The sequence below is a fragment of the Sminthopsis crassicaudata genome, chromosome 1 (assembly GCF_048593235.1).
Source record: "Sminthopsis crassicaudata isolate SCR6 chromosome 1, ASM4859323v1, whole genome shotgun sequence".
Lineage (NCBI taxonomy): Eukaryota > Metazoa > Chordata > Mammalia > Dasyuromorphia > Dasyuridae > Sminthopsis > Sminthopsis crassicaudata.
Window position 1 is genome coordinate 404,451,486 of NC_133617.1, and position 25,853 is coordinate 404,477,338.

The 25,853-nt window shown below is 34.6% G+C and overlaps 1 protein-coding gene across 2 annotated transcripts in view; it reads right to left on the reverse strand.

Annotated features, from left to right (window-relative positions):
• Positions 1 to 655: 655 nt before the first annotated feature.
• Positions 656 to 25,853, reverse strand: part of MSANTD3 (Myb/SANT DNA binding domain containing 3) — a 30,044-nt gene continuing 4,846 nt past the window's right edge. For both annotated transcript variants that reach the window (XM_074280070.1, XM_074280071.1), the window contains exons 2-3: positions 12,310 to 12,756; positions 656 to 6,714 (exon numbers count right to left, since the gene is read on the reverse strand). In XM_074280070.1, the coding sequence (XP_074136171.1) occupies positions 6,305 to 6,714; positions 12,310 to 12,724 (825 nt within the window). In that variant the 5' untranslated portion in view covers positions 12,725 to 12,756 and the 3' untranslated portion in view covers positions 656 to 6,304. The remainder of the gene's footprint in view (positions 6,715 to 12,309; positions 12,757 to 25,853) is intronic.

The following is a 25,853-nucleotide window of genomic DNA, read 5'->3' on the forward strand; positions in this document are numbered from 1 at the left end:
TTGGAGAAGGGAGGGATTTTTATAGCCAGAGAACTAGAGAACATTATGGATAACTTTGGATAAAACAAAGTATGGATAACATTATGGATAAAATGGATAACTTTGATTACATTAAATTAAAAAGTTTATGTACAAAACTAACACAACCAAGATTAGAAGGAGAGAATAAAGCTGGGGGGGGGGGGGAAATTTACAGCCAGTGTTTCTGATAAAGGCCTTCTAAAGAACTGAGTCAAATTTATAATACAAGTCATTCCCTAGGATACGACAGACAATTTTCAGATGAAGACATTAAAACTATCTATAGTCGAATGAAAAAATTCTCTAAATCACTACTGATTAGAGAAATGCACATTAAAACAACTCTGAAGTACCACCTCACATCTTAGATTGACTAAGATGACTGTAAAAGATAATGTTAGAGGGGATATGGGAAAACTGGGATACATGCATTATTAGTAGAGTTGTGAACTGATCCTACCATTCTGGAGAGTAATTTGGAATTATGACCAAAGGGCTATAAAACTGCATATCCTTTGAAACCAGAAGTGCCCCTAATGGATCTATAGTCCCAAAGAAATCTTAGAGCAAGGAAAAGGACACCCACATGTACAAAAATGTTTGTAGCGGCTTTTTTTTTTTTTTTTTTTTTTTTTTTTGTGGTGGCAAAGAATTGGAAAATGCCCATCAATTGGGAATGGCTAAATATATTATGGTACATGAAAGTAATGGAATATTATTGTTCTATAAAACAAATGAGCAAGCTGATTTTAGAAAGGCCTGGAAATATTTACACAAACTGATGCTGAATAAAACAAGCAGAACCAGGAATACATTGTACAGCAAGACTGTGCAATGATGAACTATGACAAATTTGGTTTTTCTCAGTGGTTCAGTGATCTAAGGCAATTGAAATAAACTTTGGATGGAAAACACCATCCACATCCAGAGAACTGGTGACTGAATATAAATCAACACATGCTATGTTTGTTTTTTCCCCTTCTGTTTTATTTTTCTCTCATGGTTTTCCCTTTTTCTCTGATTTTTCTCTTCAAACATGATTCATAAGGAAATATATATATAAAAAAGAATGTACATGTAAAACCCCCCCAAAAAAGTTGTTTTTACATGTAACTGGGGAAAATGAAAAGTAAAAGAAAAATATGGTTAATGTGGAAATGTTTTATATGAAAAAACTCATTTGCCTTTCCCTGAAACACTGCTCTCAAAATATACCTTTTTTTAATGTAAATGTAAAAGGATTCTATTATAACACTAACCAAGGAAACATTTGCTTTTTTAGGCGCTATCTTTGAGGCCTTTATCAGAAACACTTGCTGTAAAACTTTTTTTTCCAGCTTTGTGCTTCCCTTCTAATCTTGGTTGTGTTCATTTTGTGCATAAACTTTTTAATTTAATGTAATCAAAGCTGTCCATTTTACATTTTATAATGTTTTCCAGTACTTCTTTGGCCATAAATTTCTTCCTTCCCCAAAGTAAAAAGCTCCAAAGAGAAAGTAAAGTGTTATACATTCATTAAATTCCCTAGGACCAAAGCTTCTTTATAGAAAGATGTTTTAAAAATATTAACATAATTTGTGGAAACCCAGCTGCCTGGACACAGAATGTATTGACGGGGTAGTTTCCCAGCTCTCAGTCAGTAGTAATGGTGTTGCTGCCTGAGGTGATGGGAGTAGGTGAAGAATTTGAAAGTAACCTAAAGATGTATCAGGAATAGCAGAAAGGGAGGTGGTGGTGAGATCTGTAGAGAGAAGACCACAGCTAAGGTAGTAGAGTGGAGATGGGGAGACGGCAGCAATGTAGAGTATCTGGAAGGGCTGGGGCCTAAGAGTGAACCCCTCTATCTCCTACATTGTCCCCCCAGATCCCTCCATTCCTATTCACAATATCATTTTTCACTGATTCACCCAGATTTGAAACTACAGAATAATGTGTCTCTTCCCTCTTGCTCCTTTCATCTCCCATCTCCAAATCTGGTCCCTTCTTCCCTCTTCTGTATGTCTCTTCTGTTGTACTGCTTGCTCCTCTCCTTCCATTGCCATTGCCCCAGTAAATCCTAATTACCTACTGCTTGGATTGTTCCTATTCCTTGGATTGTTGCAAAAGCCTAATAGCTGCCATTAGTCCCTCCTTCTCCAATAAATTCCACAAGAGGCTACAAGATGAATCTTTCTAAAGCACTGTTTGCTCATGTCAAGTCCCAGCTCAAAGACTCAAGGACTCCCTCCTGCCTATAGAAAAAAAAAGTTCAAATTCTTCAGACATTCAAGGTACTCCATAATCTGGTCTTACCCACACAGTCATATCACACAAATATACCTCCTTATCATTCCTTTTTCCCTCACTTGTCAAATTGCGTGGGTTTATGCTATCTTAATTCCAACACCAATATTAGATTTCCATGCACACAAATAAGCATACACAAATACCAGATTGTCCTGGAAACAAGTTGAGAAAACTCATCTAGTGAATGGTAAGTCAAAAAAGAAAAAAAAAAAAGAAAAAAAGCCATATTGCTTTCATTTTGATTATTTTTTGAACATGTGGTACACTGTGAAAATAAACAATGGCTTTGAAATCATAGAACTTTGGTTAAAATCCCACTTCTACTATTTAATACTTATCTGACCTACATAGATCAATAGACGGTGCAATGGATAGAGTGCTGGGTCTGGAGTCAAGTATAACTAAGTTCAAATTCAACTTTAGATACTATAGCTATGTGACCCTGGATAAGTCACATTTTGCCTCAGTTTCCTCATCTGCAAAATGAGTTGGAGGAGATGGCAAACCACTCTAGTATCTTTGTCAAGAAAATCCCAAATGGGGTCACAAAGAGTCAGAAAAAGCTGAAATGACTGAACAATAAAAGCTGACCTTCAACAGAGTACATAATCTCTCTGGGCCTTTTTTCTGCACTTATAAAATAACTGGAATTGGATTAGATGGTCCCTTTCAATTCTGAAGCTAGGATGTAATCCCCTAACCAAAAGCACAGAATGTTAGCAATAGAAAGGGTCTTAGAGAAGTCCAATCTCCTTAATTTTACAGATGAGAAAATTGAGTAATTGAGAGGGAGGTTACATACCTAATGTCAAACAACTAGAGGCTGGATTTGAACTCATATCTTGATCCATTATACCACCTAGCTATCATTTAGTCCATCTCTTCCTTCTAGAGATGAGAAAACTGAGGCTTACAAAGGAGAAGGGGTTTGCCCAAGGTTATAGAATACCCAGTGATCAAAACTGGGTCTGGAATCACGTCTTCTGAATTTCAGTGTGATCTCTCCACATGGTACCATCTTTAATCAATCTAGGTATTGAGAGGGTCCACAGGGAATTGGGGAAGACTTAGAGCTATGCTGTTTAGAGAGAAGGCCGGGATCCAAGGAAATGGGAGGATAAGGGACAGGCTGTTAGAAAACAATGGTCTGCATGTGTATAACATATAGAACCTACCACAATCAAATCTCTTGACTTCTCAATGAGGGGGAGATAGAGGAGGGAGGGAGAGGAGGAAGGGAAAAAATTTGGAACTCAGAATTTTTTAAAAAATGAATAGCAAAAATTTTTTGCCTGATACACACAATGCTTCTGTGGATGCGTTATTTTAGGATATTCTTGATGCTCTGAACAAAACAGGTCTTTGTCCTCCAGAAGCTAAGTATAACAAAAATTTACATTTATATTTTTTAAGGTTTGCCAAGTTCTTTCCCCACAACAACCCTGTGAGGTAGGTGACATAGGTATTATTACCCTCATGTTACAGATGATGAAGTAGAGGCTCGTAAAGGTTATGTGGCTTTCCCAGAATCACACAGACAGTGACTGTCCAAGGAGGACTCAAAGCCAGGTCTCCTAACCCCAATATAATTCTCATATAAATTGCATTCTGCTCATTATCCTGCCATTTTTCATTCCTTACCTCATCACATGTAACCTTGGGAAATTTTGCCATGGGAAACTAAAGAAATACACCTAAGAATTTATAATAATAGTAGCTCACATTTATACGGTGCTTCACAGTTTACAAAACACTCTTCCTCACAACCACTCTGTGAGGTAGATAGTACAGCCGTTATAACCCCCATTTTACAGATGAGGAAACTGAGGTTCAGAGGGGTTGTGGTTTTGGAGCTAGGAGGAATCTTAGGAGGTCATCAAGTCCAACCCCCTCATTCTATCGATGAAGAAATTGGGGCTAGTGTGTGAAGTGGAATACGACTAGTAAGGAGAGCAGAAACTCAAATCTTCTGGTTGGCTTTCCAATCACTGAATTTTTGCTGTCTCTTAGAGTGTTTATCACCTGCTTATCTTAGCTTTTTCTTCTCCACATTGTCAAGAAAAACTTCTCAAAGTTTCTGTTTAATCAGTCCATGTTGGTGAGATAGGTTGGTGATGGAAAGGCAACCACCCAGCTCATGACTGTCTAAATGCATCATGTTATCACATTCCTATAAACTAGCACCTTTGGCATGGCAGCCCAAATTAAAGGAAATCAATAATTTAATTCTATATAAGTAGGCAGGAAATTCAGAAAAAAGGTGGGAGCCCTTGGGAATGCTGCCAGGAGGGCAGTACCTTCTTAAAACATACAAGGCATGATTATAAAATAATAAGAAAATGAAACAAATGTGCTCCAATGTACACATCCAAGTGAACACTTCCTTCCTCAATTACCCTTGGGGCCACGCACTTTATTCAATGATGTGAGCTAGCACTGCTCAGAACAGTTTGGAATCCAAGCTTCACTTTGGGAGTACTCTTCCAACACAACTAATCACACAACTTTATAGTCATCTCTCTCCCTCTCTCTCTCTTTTTCCCTCCCTTCCCTTCCTCCCTCTTTTTTCTTTCTTTCTTTCTCTCCTTCTCTCTCTGTCTCTCCCTTTGAATATTATAGTCATATCTTCTTTTGACTTTTTTGTCCTCTTTCTCTCCCTTTCTCTTTCTCTACCAAAACTCTCTCTCAACATTATAGTCATATCTTCTTATGACTTTATAGTCTTCTCTCTCTCAACTCTTTCTCTCTACCAAAACCCACTCTCTCTCTTTCTCTCTACCAAGACTTTTTCTTTCTATTTATCTCAATGTTATAATGGTATATTCTCATTACTTTATAGGCATCTTTTTCTCTTTTCATTCCTCCCTCAACTATCTCTCTCAAAAAAAAAAACTCCCCATTATTCAAAATTTGCCTCATACAACCGTCCATCTTATTATGCTCACAAAATCCTGGCTCTCTCTGGAAGAGATTATATTGTGTTAGTTGCTCTTTCATATCCCTGACCCACATGATCAGAAAAGCTCAGATTTCAGTTCCTAGACATATACCAAAAAGGATCTGAGGTCATCTAATACAACTTTTATTTTAAGTTGGGGAAATTGAGGCCTAAGAAGGACAAGTGATCACACTCCAACTGCAGTATTAAATGTCAGAAGCCAGATTTGAACCCAGGTGCTCTGATTCCAGAGCTAGCACACATTCTATCTCATTGCACTGTCTACCTGGCCTACTTTGTCTCCATTGCCTCATTACTCTGTAGATTCTCAAGTTTGTTCTGTCATTTACATCTCTTGACGGAGATCCTTGTTATATACTTTGTTTTTGTACTATTCTTTCCCAAACACTAGATTGATTTTCAGATGATTTCTGACAATTATAAAAAATTAAATTCACTTCCATTGGATGAAAATGGAAGAGATTTTTTAAAAAGACCATGCCACAACTCTGTAGCTGATTCTTTAAGAAGAGTTTCAAATGTTCTCAGAGCAATGGTAGGATCACTGAACCAAGTATTTAATCCCTCCAAGAAGATCCCTTTTTATTGAACAACTTTCATTTGCATGTACAAATTCTTGAATGTTTGAAAAAAAAATAATCCAAATGATAATAATAAATGGTCACATTATAAATACCTTGTATTTGATTAAAAAACAACAACCAAAAAACAAACCCACAGAGTTCTTGTATGAATCCTAATTAAAAACATCATGTTCAGAATGATCACACTTATAGCTACAATGTTCAAAAACTAAAATCACTTCTTTCCTTGTCCTTAGTAGAGGTGATTATAGATAAAGGAGTCAGAAAGGGAGCAAGTTGGGTGTGTTACCTGAATGTAATCTCAGAAAAATTACTACTTTCCATGTGATTCAGATATTTAACTGGCTTCATTCCAACTTTGACAAGTCATAGATTCACAGATTTATCTTACACACTCTTTCTTCCAAACACCTTAGTTAAATGTGAATTTACATGTATGTTCATTCCCCATCCTCTATGGTGAATTGGGGAAGGGCCTGTTAAATGATGACACAGGCCATTCCTTGGTAAAAGTTTGCAGTTTTCTTTCCCAATACATCTTCTTTTTGTTGAGAACTTCCATTTTTATCCTGTGTTCCTCTTCTGCCATTTCACATTCTCTTTCAATTTGCTGAATTTTGGCCACATGCACTTCATTCATCTGGATCAATTGCAGTTGCAAAATGGACATTTGCTGATGGTGTTCTTCTTCATGCATCTTTTTTAAAGCACTTTCCTGAGAGGCTCTGCTCCTGTAGTTTTTATTGGTGGTTATTCTGACTGCTGAACACGAAGGTTCAGGTTGAGAGGTCCCTTCACAAACTGGAAAGTGAATTAATTCCTTCTCCTCCTCACATAGTTCTCGATTTGAAACAGGAAAAGGTTCTGAAAGACAGGAGCAGGAAACAGATATTCAAAGGTTGTTCTCCATATCAATAGACTATAAATGTAGAGGCCAGATTGGAAAGGGCAACACTAAAAAGCCCTGGGAGGAATATAGAATAAAATGAATGGGAAGGAACAGATGGTATGACAATCTCAAACCAAAACAAACAGATAAAATGGATTTACATAATGTTTTTGCTTCCTAATATTAAATGTACTTTTACCAAGAGAGAGTATTTTCTCCATAAGAAAAAGCTTTAGGTTTGTTTTTGTAAGTTAATTAAGATCTAGAACTAAAATTCTTGAGTAAGAACATTCTCCATTGATACAACTTGTCAGTAATTTATAGTTTTCCCTAACACCCTGAAAAGTTAAGTGGTTTACACATAGTGACAAAACATGTCAAAGGCAAGATTTGTCCCCAGGTCTTCCTATGGCCAAGGCCAGTCTTGTATGCATTACACAATTCATCTTAAATTTTAACAACAGCCACAACTACATAACTAAGATTTATACAGAATTTTAAAGATTGCAAAGCATTTTACATTGGATCTTTTTATATGCTTACAGCATCCCATAAGGAAAGTGCTATTATTATCCCCATTTTACAGATGAGAGAATTAAAGGTGTGAGATGTAAAGGGCCTCATGGAATTGGGAAGCATTTTAGGTTAAAGAAAGGAACTCAGGTCTTTGGAATCCAAATTCACTGCTTTATCCATTATACTTCCTAGTGGCCAACTTAAAATATATCTGGCCTCAGTTATTTATTAGTTGTGTAACCCTGAATAAGTCACTTAATTTCAATTGCTTTAATTTTTTCAGCTATAAAATGAGATGGAGAAGGAAATGGCAAATCTCTTCAGTATGTTCGCCAAGAAAACCTCAAGTGAGATCACAAAGAAGCAGGAACGCCTGAAGATGATTCAACCACAACAACATCCTAGGTAGAATTGATTAAAATATATAAGAAGGACAACTATTCTCTCAATCAGTGGTCAAACGATATGAACAGTCAGTTAGTTCCCCAAAAAAGATATCCATGTAATCAACAACCATAAGAAGAAATAAATGCTCAAAATAGTAATAATCAAAGAGATTCACATTAAAACAATTCTGTGGTTATACTTTATACTTATCAGGTTGGCAAAAATGACAAAAATGGGGAATGACAATTATTGGAAGAACTTTGAAAAAACTGACACGCTAGTAAACATAGTAATCCAGCCTTTTTTGGTAACCAATTGCAAGTATGCTCAAAGAACTACAAATTCTGATCTAATGATGCATTAAGCCTATTCAAAGAGATTTTTAAAAAGGGAAAAAATCCACACATACAAAAGTATTTGTACCAGCTCTTTTTGTTGTAGCAACACAAATACACACATACACACAAAACAAAACTGGAAACAAAGGAGATGCCTATTAATTGAAGAACAGTTGAACAAATTATGATATATGGATGTAGTGGAAGAAGGCAAAAGTGAGTGTTGCAGAGAAACTGTGGGAAGAAAATTGATGCAGTGAAATAAACACAACCAAGAGAATCTGTTCATGAAATTAACAACATTGTAACCACAAGTAACTTTCAAAGACTTAACTCAATCAGTACAATGACCAACCATGACTTTCAGAGTGTTGATGATGGAATATACTACCCACCTCCTGCCAGAGAAGTGCTGGATTCATAATATGAAAAATAATATTTTGGACAAGGATTTGTCCAAATGTGGATTTGTTTTTCTTTATTGTTTGTTTTTTGTATTTTTGTTTTGTTTTGTTTTTTTCTCCAGAGTGGGGAGGGGAGAGATTCAGGGGAAGAAGGGACCTATCAATAATTTTGACAAAAAAGAAAAGAGAAGAAAGACGTTTCAATAAAGCATTTTTTAAAACTACTCAGAAAAAATGAAAAAGTTCAGAAGGAAACAGAAGCAGCTTTGAAAGCAACATGCTAAATTAATTATAAAAATTTTTAAAAGCAGGCTGTACACAATAAAATCAGCATTCTGTTCTATTTTGTATATGGAAATGCTCTTTTTTGGGGGGATGGAGGGCAGGTGTTTGTCAAGTAAAGAATAAAAATAAATTCTGACTAAGAACTTAAAAGAGTAAATTAAAAAAAAAGTGGAAAAAGTTGCAAATTGATCACAGAAAATGTACCAAGAAAAGGGGAGATTCATCTATGTGGCAAAGAGTTATGCTTTTATAAATAAACTAGGGATAGGAGTAGGGGAAAACCCTGTAGATCATCTCTAACCTGCCATGGCCCTAATACCTCTGTTCCATTCTTTGAAAATTATTGCTGTTGACCAATGATATCATGAAAATGATGTCATGACTTGCCCATAAGCCCATAAAAAAAAGCAAGATAATTGGCAGTGGCCAGGGATACAAATTCTAGCTAGGAAAGAAGTGAAAGATCATGAGAAAACTCAGTTCTCTCCTCAAACACAAGTAGCACTTTGCAAATTTTAAATATAAATTCTAATCTTATTCAGTGTGTTTTTTTATTCCCACACCAGAAAAGAGCAACACACCCACTTACCCATACAGGAAAGTTATTCTTATGAAACTAGATTCAATAATCCTATAAGAAATTTTAGCAAATATTAAAAGTTATTCCCTAGAACTAATGAAAAGTAGGTATGACACACAAAAAAGTTATGAATGTTTCATATTAAGTCTAAAACAAAGAAAAACTCCTGTAATTATTTTAGCAAATAATAAATGGCAAATCTGTATCCATTATCATTTAAAACATGTTCTTGATTATAGACCTTAAAATAGGTAAGAATAATTTTTATTAATGTCAAACATCATATTTAAAACCAAGAATTAACATCATATTGCCTAGAAAAGTTCATTAAAAATAAGAGCAAGATTTCTTGAAATTAATATCTGCTAAAATCAGTAAAGAAATGTTGACCACCATTATAAGAAGTGAAAAATAAATATTACAAATGTAGAAAGAAATAAAATTTCACATCACATAGACAACATTAATATAAACTTAAGAGAATGACTTAAAATGACAAATTCAATATGCACTCAGCATTCTGTGTCATTATAATGATCAAGTTTGGCTCTAGGAAGAGATTAAAAAAAATTGCACCTCCTTCCCTTCTTTGCAGAATAGTGGGGGCTGTGATAATGGAGCCTTGCACATGTTGTCTAACTCATTTGATGTGCTGGGCCAACATTGTTGAACTGCCTTCTGTTTTATTCTTTGTTAGAAAGGATAGTAAGGGATGGAATATATTTGGAAATGAAGGTGATATAAAAACAAAAGATAGGAATGAAAATTTTAATGAGCACCAAGAATGCAATATATAATTAAAAATCAACTATATTCCAATAGACTTTTACACTTACATATAAAATACAATTAAAAATTGAGTATTTGAAAATATTTAATACTTAGCTACTCAACCCAGGAATAATTTATTTATGTAAATAAAAACATTAAATTCCAGTGGGAGTACTAAAAGAAAGGATTATTATATGTAAGACTTATTTTATTATGCCTGGAAAGACTAAATTAATGGAGATTTAATGGAATATCAATTTAAGTCACTGTTGGATATTTTAAAGAATATGAAAAATTGATGCTGAAAAGTATCTAGAAAGAGTAAGAATACTAAGCAATTTTAAAAAGGAAATAATTATATTCTTGCTTTACTAGACTTCTCTTTCTTTTCTTTTTTTTTTCCCCCTAAGGCTGGGGTTAAGTGACTTGCCCAGGGTCACACAGCAAGGAAGTGTTAAGTGTCTGAGACCACATTTGAACTCAGGTCCTCCTGAATTCAGGTCTGGTGCTCTATCCACTGCGCCACCTAGCTGCCCCCTTTTACTAGACTTCTTAATCTTAAGAACTGCTTAAAATTTTCCAGGGGTTTCCTATTGCCTCTAAGATTAAAAAAACAAACAAATTCATCAGCTTAAAATTCAAGACTCTCTACTGTCTGTCCCCAACATTTCCAGTCTTATTTCATAGTTTTTCTCTTCACTATTGTCTGATGAGATCTCAATTCAAACAGATGATTTATTGATACCTTTCAACTTTGTTCCTAGAATCTGACAAGTTTGCCATTATATCAGCATCTAGGTGACACAGGACTGGATTTGGAGTCTAAAAGGCCTGAGTTTAAATATACCTCAGATATTTACTTTCTCTGTGTGCGATCCTGGGCATGTCATTTAATCTGTCTGCCTCAATTTCCTTAACTGTAAAATAGGGATAGTAACACGCATTTTATAGGATTGCTGTGAGGGACTTAGGAGATAATACATAAAGCATTTAGCATAGTATCTGGAACATAGCAGGTATTTAATAAATGCATGTTCCTCCAGCCCCTCCTCTCATGCCTTCATATCATTGATAAAAAGGGTGTTATTCAACTAAAGACCTCTTTCTAGGTTGATATCAACCACAGAGAAGGCTTGTTGCCGTACTTCATAACATATGCAACAAATTGTGTATGGACCAAAGAAAAACATTTTAAAAAAAAAAAGTGCTCTCTAAAAGGTAGATGAAAACAAATATCTAACATTTATATAACGCCTTAAAGTTTGCAAAGTGCTTTATGAATATTATCTCATCTGATTCTCCCACAATCCTGGGAATTAAGTGTTGTTATTGTTCCCACTTAACATCCGGGGAAACTGAGGCAGCAGTTAAGTGATTTGCCTAGGGTCACAAAGCAAGTAAGCATCTTGGGACACATATGAACTCAAGTCTTCCTGGTTCCAGGCCCAGTGCTCTATCAACGGTACCACCTAGCTGTCTATTTTATTCCAGCTTAAGGAGGAGGGATAAATTCATGACAACTGAAAATATAAAAAATATTAGGTAAGACATATTTGAATGGATATTTCAATATTTTGAAAAATTTGTGATCATCCCCACCTCTCAATCAATGCATATTGCAACCTCATTATAGCTTAGTAATTTCAGGATTTACTCTAATAAAAAAAAAATCATCATTTAATAATGTCTCTCTTTTTCTTTAAATTTGGCTAAGTTAGTGACAGGATGATGGATTCTTAGTCCATTTGCCAAGTCCATTCTATTAGCATTTCTAGCTTGCTAGAATTTTCTTCCCATAAGTAGGAAGATAAGGTCACCTCCATGCAGGGATGATGTATTAGAGCTGTACTTGAGTGTTTTCTGGAGTTTTTGGTTTTTTTTTTTTTTTGGTGAAACAATTGGGATTAAGTGACTTGCCCAGGGTCACACAGCTACTAAGTAGTAAGTGTCTGAAACTGAATTTGAATTCAGGGCCAGTGCTCTATCCACTGCGCCATCTAGCTGCTTTGGTGGGGGGTGGAATGGGAAATATGTGATTTAAAAATCTGTTGGTTTTGCTAAACTTTTTGTCAGAAAGGATGTTTCAAGGCTAGACTTGGAGATGGAGTGGGAGGAATATATTGATAAATAAGCATCTAAATCTTTCCCTCTACACAACTCCATGGTCTCCATCTTTCAATGAGGAAATCAAGAATCAACATTAAATTTTATGTACAAATTGGAGCCATTACACAAAAAGGCAGAAGGCATTCCAGTGAACAAAGAAAGGGGTAACAGGAGCATTTATACCTTGGTTTGCTGTGTCAGGGTGGTATTCTGACTCCTCTGGAGGACTCTGTAAAAAGTAAATTTGCTCAGGTAGCATGCTGGCAATCTTCTCTTTTCCTATTACCTGTGTGCTTAGAAGTGGACTAACGCTCCGTTTTACCTTCTCTCTCCTTTCATGTGCCATTATCTTTTTTGTCCGTGCCTTGATGTTTTCCCAGCACTTCTTCAGTTGTTTGAAATCCCGCAGTGAGACACTTGGTTGAGAATTGTACTCATGGGCGAGAGCTTGCCAGGTCCGCTGCTTAAGGGCAATTGTCCTTGCATCACTTTTCTTACATTCAAGCACATATTTATACTTTTCCACTAATGCAAGCAAAATACTCTTTTCCAATTCAGAAAAGTATTTGGCAGGTTTTATAATTTCGTTGTTTTGCATTTTCTATACTTTTCCTCTGGGCAGTAAGAATCCTGTAAAAGGAAGTTTTACACAATAATTATATGTTCAATTAAATTTTTAACAAATTACTTTAGCCTAATCACTAGTAAAGATCTAAATGAATTATTTTAAATTTTTATTTATTTCATTAAATATTTCTCAATTAAATGCAAACAAGTTTTGTTTTTTTTTAACCACTTTTTTTTTCTTTATTAAAGCTTTTTATTTTTTTTAACATATGGATGGATAATTCTTCAACATCAACCCTTGCAAAACCTTGTATTCCAATTTCCTCCCTTTCCCCCACCCTCTCTCCTAGATGGTATGTAGTCCAATATATGTTTAATAATCTTTTTTAAAAATTGTTTTAAAAACTCTCTTCTCCCTTCCTTGAGAAGGTAAGCAATTTGATATTGATTATACATGTGGAGTCATACAAAAACATATTTCTACATAAACCATATTACCAAAAAAACTCGCAACAAAATAAAATAATAAAAATAAAGTTGGTTTTTTAAAAAATATGCTTCAATCTGCATTCAGAGTTTATCAGTTCTCTCTCTGGAGGTGGGGAACATTTTTCATCATCAGTCCTTTAGAATTGTTTTAAATCACTGTCCTGAGCAGAGTAGCTAAGTTTTTCACAATTGATCATCCTTACAATATTATAAGGCTCTAAATGTAAATGTTTTCTTCTCTGCTAAAGTTTCTATTAAATAAGAAAATATATGATATATTTAAATTTATGTGTTCACACTACATAGAATTCCCAATCCCTCTATTTTTGTCCACCTGCATTTTTTATTTCCTTCACAGGCTCGTTGTACACTATTTCAAAGTCCGATTATTTTTGTACAGTAAAACAACTGTTTGGACATGTATACATATATTGTATTTAATTTATACTCAAACATATTTAAAATGTATTGGTCAACCTGCCATCTTGAGGGGGGGAAGGAGGGGAAAAATTGGAACAAAAGATTTGGCAATTGTCAATGCTGTAAAATTATCCATGTATATATTTGGTAAATAAAAACCATAATTAAAAAAATTATATGTTCAAAATGTATCTCCTTAATTAATAATAATAACCCAGCATATCAGGTTTTAAAAAGCTTAAAAAGAATTTTACACATAACTTATTTTGCATACATTTCTTTTCACACACAATAATCCTATCAATTAGGGACTAAGTGATTTGATAATAAATGTCAAGAGGAAAGATTTGAACCCAAGTCTTAATGATTCCAAGTTCAGCAATCTACCTACTACACTAAACAACAATAAACTACAATAATGTACTTACTAAACTACTATTGAGAATGGTAAGTAGGAAAATCACACAGAGATGTATGGAAAGATCTATGTAGAATAATGCAAAGTTAACAAAGTAGAATAAAGAACTTTATATACATACTGACTGCAACCATTAAAAATACCATTACATAAGAAAACATTATAAAGTTAGTTAAGAGTTGCTTTTGAAGCCCTTTTTGTGGTGACTAAGAACTGCTAATCATATAGATGACATCATTTGGGGAATGGCTAAACAAGCTATGGAATATTATTGTGAAATGATAAACAGGATGATTTCAGAGAAACTTAGAAAGACTTATATGAACTGATGCAAAATGAAATGAACAGAACCAGGAGATTATTTGATGAGGAATTGTGAATGATTTAGCTATTCTCAGCAATACAGTGAATATCTGCATTAGTCTTTGATAAAATGTATTTCTCACAACAAAAAAATTAAACAAGATTCTTTATAATCTTACCAGACCACCACCATTTTTTAAACACAGATAGAAAATAGCCTTGTATAATGAAAGATCAACTGAATTTGGAATCAGAACAACCAGATTCAATTCTAGCTCTTACACCAGCACTCCAACCAGAAAGTTTGTGTGTACTGAAGTTCCAAAGTTGCTCTAATGTGGAAGGATGATGAGGTTTTTGATGGATTATCTTGAAGACATGATAGAATCAAGGAAAGTAAGTAAATCTGAAGGGTCATGAAAGCCTTCTTGAATGGAGACTTTGGAAAGACTTTTTTTTCCCTCTTGTTTTCCAGATGTTTAGTTCTCTGATCAAGGACCAGAGTACAGTGAATGTACCGATAAGATGGGAACTCTTTGACACTTGTTGGTTGTGTGACCCTGGGCAAGTCAAGTAATCCTGTTTGCCTCAATTTCCTCATCAGTAAAATTATCTGGAGAAGGAAATGGCAAACCATTTTGTTACCTTTGCCAAAATTCCAATAGACTTGTGATGGAAAAAGCCATTTGCATACAGAAAGAGAACTCTGGAGACTGAATGTGGATCAGAGCATAATTTTCACTTTTTTGTTGTCATTGTTGTTTGCTTGGTGGTTTTTTTTGTTTGTTTCTCATGTTTTTTCCCTTTTGGTCTGATTTTTCTTGTGTGGCATGACAAATATGGGAATATATTTAGAATAACTGCACATGTTTATATCAGATTACTTGCTTTCTAGGGGAGAGGGGAAAAAAACTTAAAACACAAGGTTCTGCAAAAGTGAATGTTGCAAACTATCTTTGAAGTTTTGAAAAAATGAAATATTATTGGAAAAAAAGTATCTTTGCCAAGAAACCCTAAAATGGGATCATGAAGAGTCAGAGACAGCTGAAATGACTGAACACAACCACAATCAATGCTGACATATATCTATATATTTATAGATATCTTTTATATCTATACTTATAACTATATACATATACATATGTATGATATATACCTATATATATACAGCTATATATAAAAGATATAAAACATAATATACTATTTGTGACATCTAAATAACATAAAACATGAACCTATTACAAATATTCAACATATATATAACAGGTGCTAAAAGACTTACTAATAAGTATCAAGAGCAAAGTTTTGAACCCAGGTCTTAGTGATTTCAAGTCCATCAAATTATTTACTACACTAAATACCATCATTGTATTATTCTTTGATAAAAATTATTTCTCATACATAACAGTAAAAAAAAATCAAACAAGATTTTCTAAAATCTTACAAAATATACAACAAAACAAAATACAGCATAAATAATGTGAGGATAATCAATGACACTATTCATGTGTAATATGTGGCAGAATGCATGTGTAATATGTCGTTTGTTACCTATGGGTAATAATGCTACATGTAACTCATGGGGGATGCATATGAATAATATATTTGATAAGATGGCTGGCCTGGGAGCTCTCTTAAAATGACAGCTTTGGAAGGAGGAGCTCTTTGCATTGCACTCAAGTATTTCAGCACTCGAGCATTACAATCAGAGAGGGCAACATAATATAATACTGATTTTTTCCTTTCTTTGAACTTTCCCTACCATTAGAGTCTATAGTTCTCAACCACTTTTTTGTTTGTTTTGACTTGTTTTTTTCAACAGTGTCTATTCCAAATTTTTATGGTTTTTTCCCTCCACAGCACCACTCTTTTTCCCTGTCCTCTCAAGTAAAGATCTCAGTTCCTTCTACACACACACACACACACACACACACACACACACACACACACACACTTCACTGAGTTTCCTCTTCTCCTCTCCTCCTCATCTCCCATAATTCAGCCGTCTTTTCTCTCCCACTATCTCCATTTTACCTCCTAATTCCCTCTTCCCCTTGCCAAGGCAAACTGTTCAATATGCTCCCTTGATTCTATCACCTCCCATCTCTTCCAATAGATTTCCCTCTCCAGAATCCCCATTTGGTCTAATCTTCACTCTCTATCTACTGGCTACTTTCCTTTTTCCTACAAATACTTCTATGCCTTCTCCATCCTTAAGAAACCCTAACTTACTCAAAACCATTCTCAATGGCTATCATCCCAGGTCTCTCCTTGCCTTCTTGGTTAAACTCTTTGAGAAAGCTATTTTCATGCTGTGCCTCTGCTTCATCTTCTAATACTCTCTTCTAAACCATCTGTAGGTCTGATTTTGTCATTCAACTGAATACCAAAGAAAGACACCAGGGATCTCTTAAATGCCAAGTCTAATGGCCTCTCCTCAGTTCTCGTTCTCGAACTCTCTGCAGCATTTTGACACCATTGATCAGCTGCTACTCCTGGATACCTTCTTTTTCTGGGTTTTTAAACTGTGTGTGGTTTTTTTTTTTTTTTTTAATCTCTTAGCTAGCTGACAAAGTCTATGAGTCTGTTCTCACAATAATGTTTTTAAATGGATTAGTATAAAATACCCAGTATCACAAAGGAAACCAATTACTGAAAAGATTAAAACAACAGCAATCACCAATAAGTTCATAGACCTAGATTAAATATTCTTGCTGGAGAATAATATAGCAAGTGATACAAAAAGGTATAATTTGGTCATATCCTTTGATCCATATCCTTTGATATCTTACTATCAAATTTTGACCCATATCCTTTGATATCTTACTATCAGATATTTATTCTAGGAAAATTAGCCAAAAGAAAAAGAGCTTGTCTTGCAAATAATGCAATAATGCAATAATTCTAAACTACTATTGAGAATGACAAATAGGAAAATCACAATTGTATGGAAAGGCCTATGTGGGATAATGCAAAGCTAAGAGAGTAGAACAAAGAAATCTATGTACACACTGACAGCAACCATATAAAAATACCATTAGCTAAGAAGACATTATAGTTAGTAAAGAATTATTATTGTATGTCTTTTTATGGTGGTTAAGAACTGGTAATCAAATGGATGCCCGTCATTTGGAGAAACAGTTAAACAGCTGTGGCTTATGATTGTAATGGAATATTATTGTGCTATAAGAAATGACAAGAATGATTTCAGAGAAGCCTGAAAAGACTTACATGAACTAATGCAAAGTGAAATGAACAGAACCAGGAGAAGGTTGTACACATTAACAGCAATATTATTTGATGAAGAATTATAAATAACTTAGGCATTCTCAGCAATACAGTGGTCTAAGACAATTCCCAAAACTAATGATGAAGCATATTATCTGCCTCCAGAGAATGAACTAATGTTATTTGAATTCAGACTGAATCATAAAATTTTTCTCTTTCTTTCGTTTTTTTCTTTTACTTGAGTCTTCTTGTACAAAATGACTAATACAGAAATGTTTTACATAATAATATGACCTATAGTTGATTGCTTACTGTCTCAAGAAGGGGGAAGGGAAAGACAGAATTTGAAACTCAAAACTTCAAGTAAAAGTGTTTATAAATAAAAAGAACTTCTATCAATATTTTAAAGTATGCTTATTTTTTCATTTTAAAAGTGACTAAGTGCAAAAAGTCACTTAAAATGTTGGAAACAGAAAAGAGATAAAACTTTAAAACAAAGGTAAAGACATATTATAATCAAAATAGGGAGTTTTTTTTTAAGTAACACAAAATAATGAGAGACAGAAAAATGGGAGAGAGAGAAATGGGGGGGCAGGCAGAGATGGAAGGAGGAAGGAAAGAAAGGAGGGAGGAAGAGACAGAGAAAGTTAGCAGGCTATTACAAAGCCTCTTCATGTCACTGTGCTAACCCTTGGGACACATTTAAAAGCATAAAGAATTCCAGCAACTACCCTCTGAGGAGCTTACGTTCTACTGGGAGAAGATAACAAAGCAGTTGCAGTGTACTTGTGGAAACGGGTAAGAGTGGGGGTGGGGAACAGGAATAGGTGCAAAGACATGAGAATGAAACACAACGGACCTGGTCCATTCATCAAAATGGAAATTCCTAGAGAAAATCACAAATGAGAGGGAGAAAGTGGCCAAAGGGTGGAGGGAAAAGGCAAATGAAACATGAGGAGCACAAAACGTAAAGATTAAGTAAAACAATTCTGAAACACCTAGAACACGTAAAACATCATTGCAAGAGAGAAGAAAATCTCACTTTGTAAGAGTTCTATAACAGAACCTGAAAATCAGATCAGGACTTTGTTTTAGGACTTCAACACTGGAAACCATTCAACGTTATTAAGTGGTAGGTAAGGGCAGTCTCACTCAAAAATCAGCAATATTTGTTTTGTACGAAGTATGTACTTAATGGTTTATTTGCAGTAATGTTTAGTATTATCTTATATTGACTCACTGACATAGATCTTCCAGAAAAGAAAGACTAAATGAATGAACAATATTTATTGTCTATATTTCAACACGAATCAGAATAGACACTCATAGTTTGTCCATCAGTATGGGTAAATATATGGGACAGGCAATACAATGATAAGGACCAGAAATGAAAAAAAAGGAGTTAAAGGGACTAGGTTGTTTTTGAAAAACTGGCTTCTCATAAGAGTCCATATTATCAATATAAACACTATATTAGTGGTGTATAGCAGTGAAACCTGGAACATCATTGTCTCAGAAAAATTAAAGATACTCATCACACAGGGAACAATGGAAAAGCATATGGTAGAGGCTGGCAGGCTGCATAATATAAACAGTGAGGAAGTGTGATGAAGTACAAGCATGCTATTCAAGGGCTGTGTGACAGAAAGAAATGAGCTAGTGAGTGGGAGATCACCAGAGTGATCCACTGGTACCCTTGTAATGTTGGAAGAAATTGAGAAAAAAACTCCAGCAAAATAGTTTGGACCCCTGTGGTATATTTTTGGGAAAACATGGGAGAGACACAAACAGAGTAGGCAAGGGAAATTGGGTTGTTATTTATATGTGGTAAGAATCTCATGAATCAATGAGGTCATGGATCTATTTTATTATTTACATCTAGATTTTGTGTTCAAAGAAATCTTTAAGATAGATTCATTTAAAATCCAATCATTTTATAGATAAAGAAATTGAGGCACAAATAGATCAATCCTTGACAAAGGTTATACAGCTAACTAGAGTAATGAGCAATAATAAGAAGCACTCAGGAACAGAAATTTCATCCCTTTTTTGAGTTCAATGGCACAAATGGCACTGATTTACATAGAATGGTTAAAATTGTTAACTCTGAGCCACAAATGAGGCTGTGACTCAATATGGGCCTCAGGCAAAATTGTGAATGCCAGACATATGAAATAACCTATGCACAGGCCTGGAAAGTCAGGTAAGAATTACAAGTAATAAGCCAGGTTGATTAGAATAGCCTGGAAATGTAGGTGGGAGCTTTGTGGAAGGCTTTGAATGACAACCTGAAAATTATGTGGTTTATCCTGGAGGCAATAGAAAGTCACTAAAGATTTTTTTTTTTTTGAGTAGAGGAATGATATAAGGATTAATTTGACCATTATGGAGGCTGGAATGGAGGTCAATTAGAAGGTTGCTACAATGGTCCCGTTGAAGTACTCCAACAATGTTGGAGTACAAGGGTATGACGAGAGTTATCTTCTATGAATCCAGATCCAGAGAAGCAAGACAATTTATTTGGGCATTTACTTGAGATGATGCATCTAGTGGCATTTTTCTTAAGGGAGAGGGGTAATCCAGATTAGTAAACCAAAGGTTATATCCAGAAGGGAGAGTAAGAAAGAATAGGAGAATTGTGCAAAGCAGGAAAATTGAGCATCCCAGATACATTTGTACAAATTCATAGGAAAAGTCCCTGTGAGTAAATATATCTCAGAAGGATCTATGAAAAAACTCTTTCTTGATCTAGAGGGAGAAAGTCTGGATATAGTAGCTAGATATGCAAGGTAAAAGGTCTTTTTTGTACAGTTGGGATATTGGAGCTGGGGCAACAGTTAAGATTTCATCAGTCCAAATGGTGAGGAGGGTTTGAAATAAGGTGGTGGGTATGTGAGTGAGGAAAAGGGAATGAACAAATGCATAAGAGAATCTGATGTCAATAAGATATAATGATTGGTTGAATATGAATGATCACGAAGAGGCAAGAATCAAAAATTTCTCAAAGCATGTTAATCTGGGGTGATCTAAAGAATCCTGGTCATTCCAAAGAAAAAGGGAAGTCTGGATAAAGGATGGGTTTGTATGGAAATAGAACAAGAGTTCTTATTCTTCTTTGTGTGAGGGATCCATTCTTAGAATAATGTTTTTAAATGCATTTATTTTAATGCATTATGATTATTTTATTAAAATAAAACACAAGTTTACAAAAGAAACCAATTATATTGAAATGCTCTATGCACTGTGGTGCCATGCAGCTGTCCATACAAGGACTAATTAAAAGATTGAAGATGTTTGACATAAAGAAGAGAACATTTAGATTGTGGCTTTATGTGCAAAATACACGCACACATTCTTTACAATTAAGGAGCTACCTTAGGAGGTAATCAGTTTCTCTGGAGGGCTTCAAGAACAGATCTCCATGAAAGAAGGAAATGGTGGCCAAAAAGAACTAGATTTTGATTATATTAAGTTTAAAAGTTTTTGTACAAACAAAACCAATACAGACAATATTAGAAAGGAAACAATAATCTGGGAAAATATTTTTATATTCAAAAGTTCTGTTAAGAGCCTCATTTCTAAAATATATAGAAAACTGACTCAAATTTATAAGAATTCAAGCCATTCTCCAATTGATAAATGGTAAAAGGAAATAACAGACAATTTTCAGACAAAGAAACTGAACCATTTGTAGTCATATGAAAATATGCTCTAAATCACTATTGATCAAAGAAATACAAATTAAGACAACTCTGAGGTACCACTACACACCTTCAGATTGGCTAAAATGACAGGAAAAGATAATGTCGAATGTTGAAGGGGATGTGGGAAAACTGGAACATTAATACATTTTTAGTGGAATTGTGAATCCAGCCATTCTGGAGAGCAATTTGGAACTATGCCCAAACATCAAGCTGTGCATACCCTTTGATCCAGCAGTGTTACTACTGGGCTTACATCCCAAAGAGATCTTAAAGGAGGGAAAGGGACCCACGTGTGCAAAAATGTTTGTGGCAGCCCTTTGTGTAGTGGCAAGAAATTGGAAACTGAATGTATGCCCATCAGTTGGAGAATGGCTGAATAAATTGTGGTATATGAATGTTATGAAATATTATTGTTCTATAAGAAATGATCAGCAGGATGATTTCTGAGAGGCCTGGAGAGAATGACATGAACTGATGCTAAATGAAGTGAGAGTCTTAGGAGATCATTGTACACGGCAACAGTAAGATTATATGATGATCAGTTCTGATGGACGTGGCTCTTTTCAAAAGCAAGGTGATTCAGGCCAGTTCCAATAATCTTAAAATGAAGAGAGCCATCTGCACCCAGAGAGAAGACTGTGGGAACTGAGTGTAGATCACAACATAACATTGTCACTTTTCTGTTGTTTTGCTTGCATTGTTTTCTTTCTCATTTTTTTTCCTTTTTGACCTGATTTTTCTTGTGCATCATAATTGTAAAAGTATGTAATTGGATTACTTGCTGTCTAGGGGAGGGGGAAAGGGAAGGGAAGGAAAAAATTTGGAACACAAAGTTTTGCAAGGGTGAATGTTGAAAATGTTTTATGCATATGTTTTGAAAATAAAAATCTTTAATAAAAAAAGAAAAGACCTCTATTTAACCCTGCAAGCCCTGCTGCATGATAGGAAATAGATAAACTATTATCTAGTAGCAAACCCACTCTGTTCCAATAATTTTACAATGTTCTGTCTAGATATTACAAAACTACAAACTTCTACCCATCTGCTATTATAAGACCTCAAACATAATGGGCAATCCTGTCTCACTTCCCTGGCAAATGGAATTACATTTATGTCAAATGAGACAATATATATATAAAGCGTTTTTATGAGACTTAAAGTACTGCATGAGTGTAAGCTATTATTATTATCATCCTGACATCAAATAAAATACTTAAACTGTTCATATTACATACTCACAAAGACGTTTACCAATGCCTCACCACACTTTATGCTGCCTCACTGATTTTATAGCAGTTTAGATGCAGTAAAGTATTGCCATTTAGAATTACAGGATCATTTTTTTAGTGCCTTCCCTTCTACAGCTATCTTCTACTTACTTTGTATTTATCTTAGGTACCAATTTATGTATATGTGGTCTCATCCATTAGAATAAGCTCCTTGAGGGCAAGCACTGTTTTTGCTTTTTCTTTGTGACCCTAGTGCTTAGCATATTGGCTAGCTGACAGTACACATTTAATGGCTAACATTTTGTGGTGGCTCATTCATTTCATCCAAAACGTATCTCTACTCACTAGTTAAAGCATCCATTATCTTTCTTCCACTGACAATCTTATGATCATAACAGTATGAGTTGACATTTACAGAACACTTTAACGTTTGCAAAGTCTGATATATAGAGATATATAGATATAGACATATACGTATATACATGTACAAAATAATACGTAAGCATTATAAATACATATAGCATATATATTTCATTTGAATCTCACAACAGTTTTGTGAGATTAAGTACAACAGATACTGTTAAGTTCATTTTACAGATAAGGAAATGGAGGTTCATAAAAGGTTAGTGACCAGGACCAGGGATGTGCTGTTAAATGTTTAACAACTGTCTCTTGATGACCCACATCAGTCATTTTCTTCCCCTACATTTCCTTTTGTGTGCATCCCATAATTCCCTTACATTTACATTTTTCCATATGTATTTACTTTTCTTATCCTTTGTACCTCTTTGCATTTCTCTGCATTATTCTGCCCTTTGGAGAACTGCATATAATATATGTAGTTGGTTGGTTGGTTTTTTTAATATCTATGTAAGTTCATATATCTGTATGAACTAGATCAAGTTATGAGTTGAGAAGCCTTCTCCTCTCCCCAAAATATTTCTTCCAGAAATCTTCTCCAAATGCCTAAAATCACTCTATTGTTTTTTACTGCTATTGTTTTTCAGTCATTTCTGAGTCTTCCTGATCCCATTTGGGGTTTTTTGGCAAAAAAACTGAAGAGCCATTTTCTTCTCTAGCTCATTTTACAGATTAGGAAACTGAAGCAAAGGGTGTTAAGTTATTTACAGGTCACACAGCTAATAAGTGTCTAAAATGGAATTTGAATTCAGATCTTCCTCACTCTGGGTCCAGTGCTGTATTCATTGCACCACCTATCCAGTGCACACTCTATTATTAAAATAATTGCTTTGGGGAATTAGAGTAGGTAATAAGGAAATCAAATTATCACTTTTTGCAGATGATATGATGGTATACTTAGAGAACCCCAGAGATTCTACTAAAAAATTATTAGAAATTATTCACAACTTCAGCAAAGTTGCAAGATACAAAATAAATCCACATAAATCCTCAGCATTTTTATACATCACCAACAAAATCCAACAGCAAGAAATACAAAGAGAAATTCCATTCAAAATAATTGTCGATAGCATAAAATATTTGGGAATCTATCTACCAAAGGAAAGTCAAGAATTATATGGGCAAAATTACAAAACACTTTCCACAAAAATAAAGTCAGATTTAAATAATTGGAAAAATATTGGGGTAGCTAGGTGGCGCAGTGGATAGAGCACCAGCCTTGAATTCAGGAGGACCCGAGTTCAAATTTGGTCTCAGACACTTAAGACTTCCTAGCTGTGTGACTCTGGGCAAGTCACTTAACCCCAGCTTCAAAAAAAAAAAAGGAAAAATATTAAGTGCTCTTGGGTAGGCCGAGCGAATATAATAAAGACGACAATACTTCCTAAACTAATCTATTTATTTAGTGCTATACCAATTAGACTCCCAAAAAACTATTTTAATGACCTAGAAAAAATAACAACAAAATTCATATGGAAGAACAAAAGGTTAAGAATTTCAAGGGAATATCTTCCGAATCCAATTCTTCCTTTGCAACAACAACAACAAAATTCGGTTCTGCACATATATATTGTACCTAGGATATACTGTAACATATTTAATATGTATGGGAATGCCTGCCATCTAGGTGGAAGGAAGGAGGGGAAAATTCGGAACAGAAGGGAGAACAAGGGATAATGTTGTAAAAAATTACCTATGCATATGTACTGTCAAAAAATGTTATAATTATAAAATTAATTTAAAAAAAAAAAGAATTTCAAGGGAATTAATGAAAAAAAAAAATCAAATGAAGGTGGCCTAGCTATACCTGATCTAAAATTATATTATAAAGCAGCGGTTACCAAAACCATTTGGTATTGGCTAAGAAATAGATTAGTTGATCAGTGGAATAGGTTATGTTCACAGGACAAAACAGTCAATAACTATAGCAATCTAAGAGTGTTTGACAAACCCAAAGATCTCAACTTTTAGGATAAGAATTCATTATTTGACAAAAACTGCTGGAAAATTACTATGGCAGAAACTAGGCATGGACTCACACTTAACACCCTACACAAAGATAAGATCAAAATGAGTCCATGATTTAGGCATAAAGAACGAGATCATAAATAAATTAGAGGAACATAGGATAGTTTACCTCTCAGACTTGTGGAGGAGGAAGGAATTTGTGTCCAAAGGAGAACTAGAGATCATTATTGATCACAAAATAGAAAATTTTGATTATATCAAATTAAAAAGCCTTTGTACAAACAAAACTAATGCAAACAAAATTAGAAGGGAAGCAACAAACTGGGAAAACATTTTTACAGTTAAAGGTTCTGATAAAGGCCTCATCTCCAAAATATATAGAGAATTGACTCTAATTTATAAGAAATCAAGCCATTCTCCAATTGATAAATGGTCAAAGTATATGAACACACAATTTTCAGATGATGAAATTCAAACTATTTCCACTCATATGAGTGTTCCAAATCACTACTGATCAGAGAAATGCAAATTAAGACAACTCTGAGATACCACTACAGACCTGTCAGATTGGCTAACATGACAGGAAAAAATAATGATGAATGTTGGAGGGGATGGGGGAAAACTGGGACATTGATATATTTTTGGTGAAATTATGAACAGATCCAACCATTCTGGAGAGCAATCTGGAATTATGCCCAAAAAGTTATCAGACTGCATAATATTTGATCCAGCAGTGTTACTACTGGGCTTATATCCCAAAGAGATACTAAAGAGGAGAAAGGGATCTGTATGTGCCAAAATGTTTGTGGCAGCCCTTTTTGTAGTGGCTAGAAATTGGAAAATGCATGGACTCCCATTAATTGGAGAATGGTTGGGTAAATTATAGTATATGAATGTTATGGAATATTATTGTTCTGTAAGAAATGACCAAGAGGATGAATACAGAGAGGCTTGGAGAGACTTATATGAACTGATGCTGAG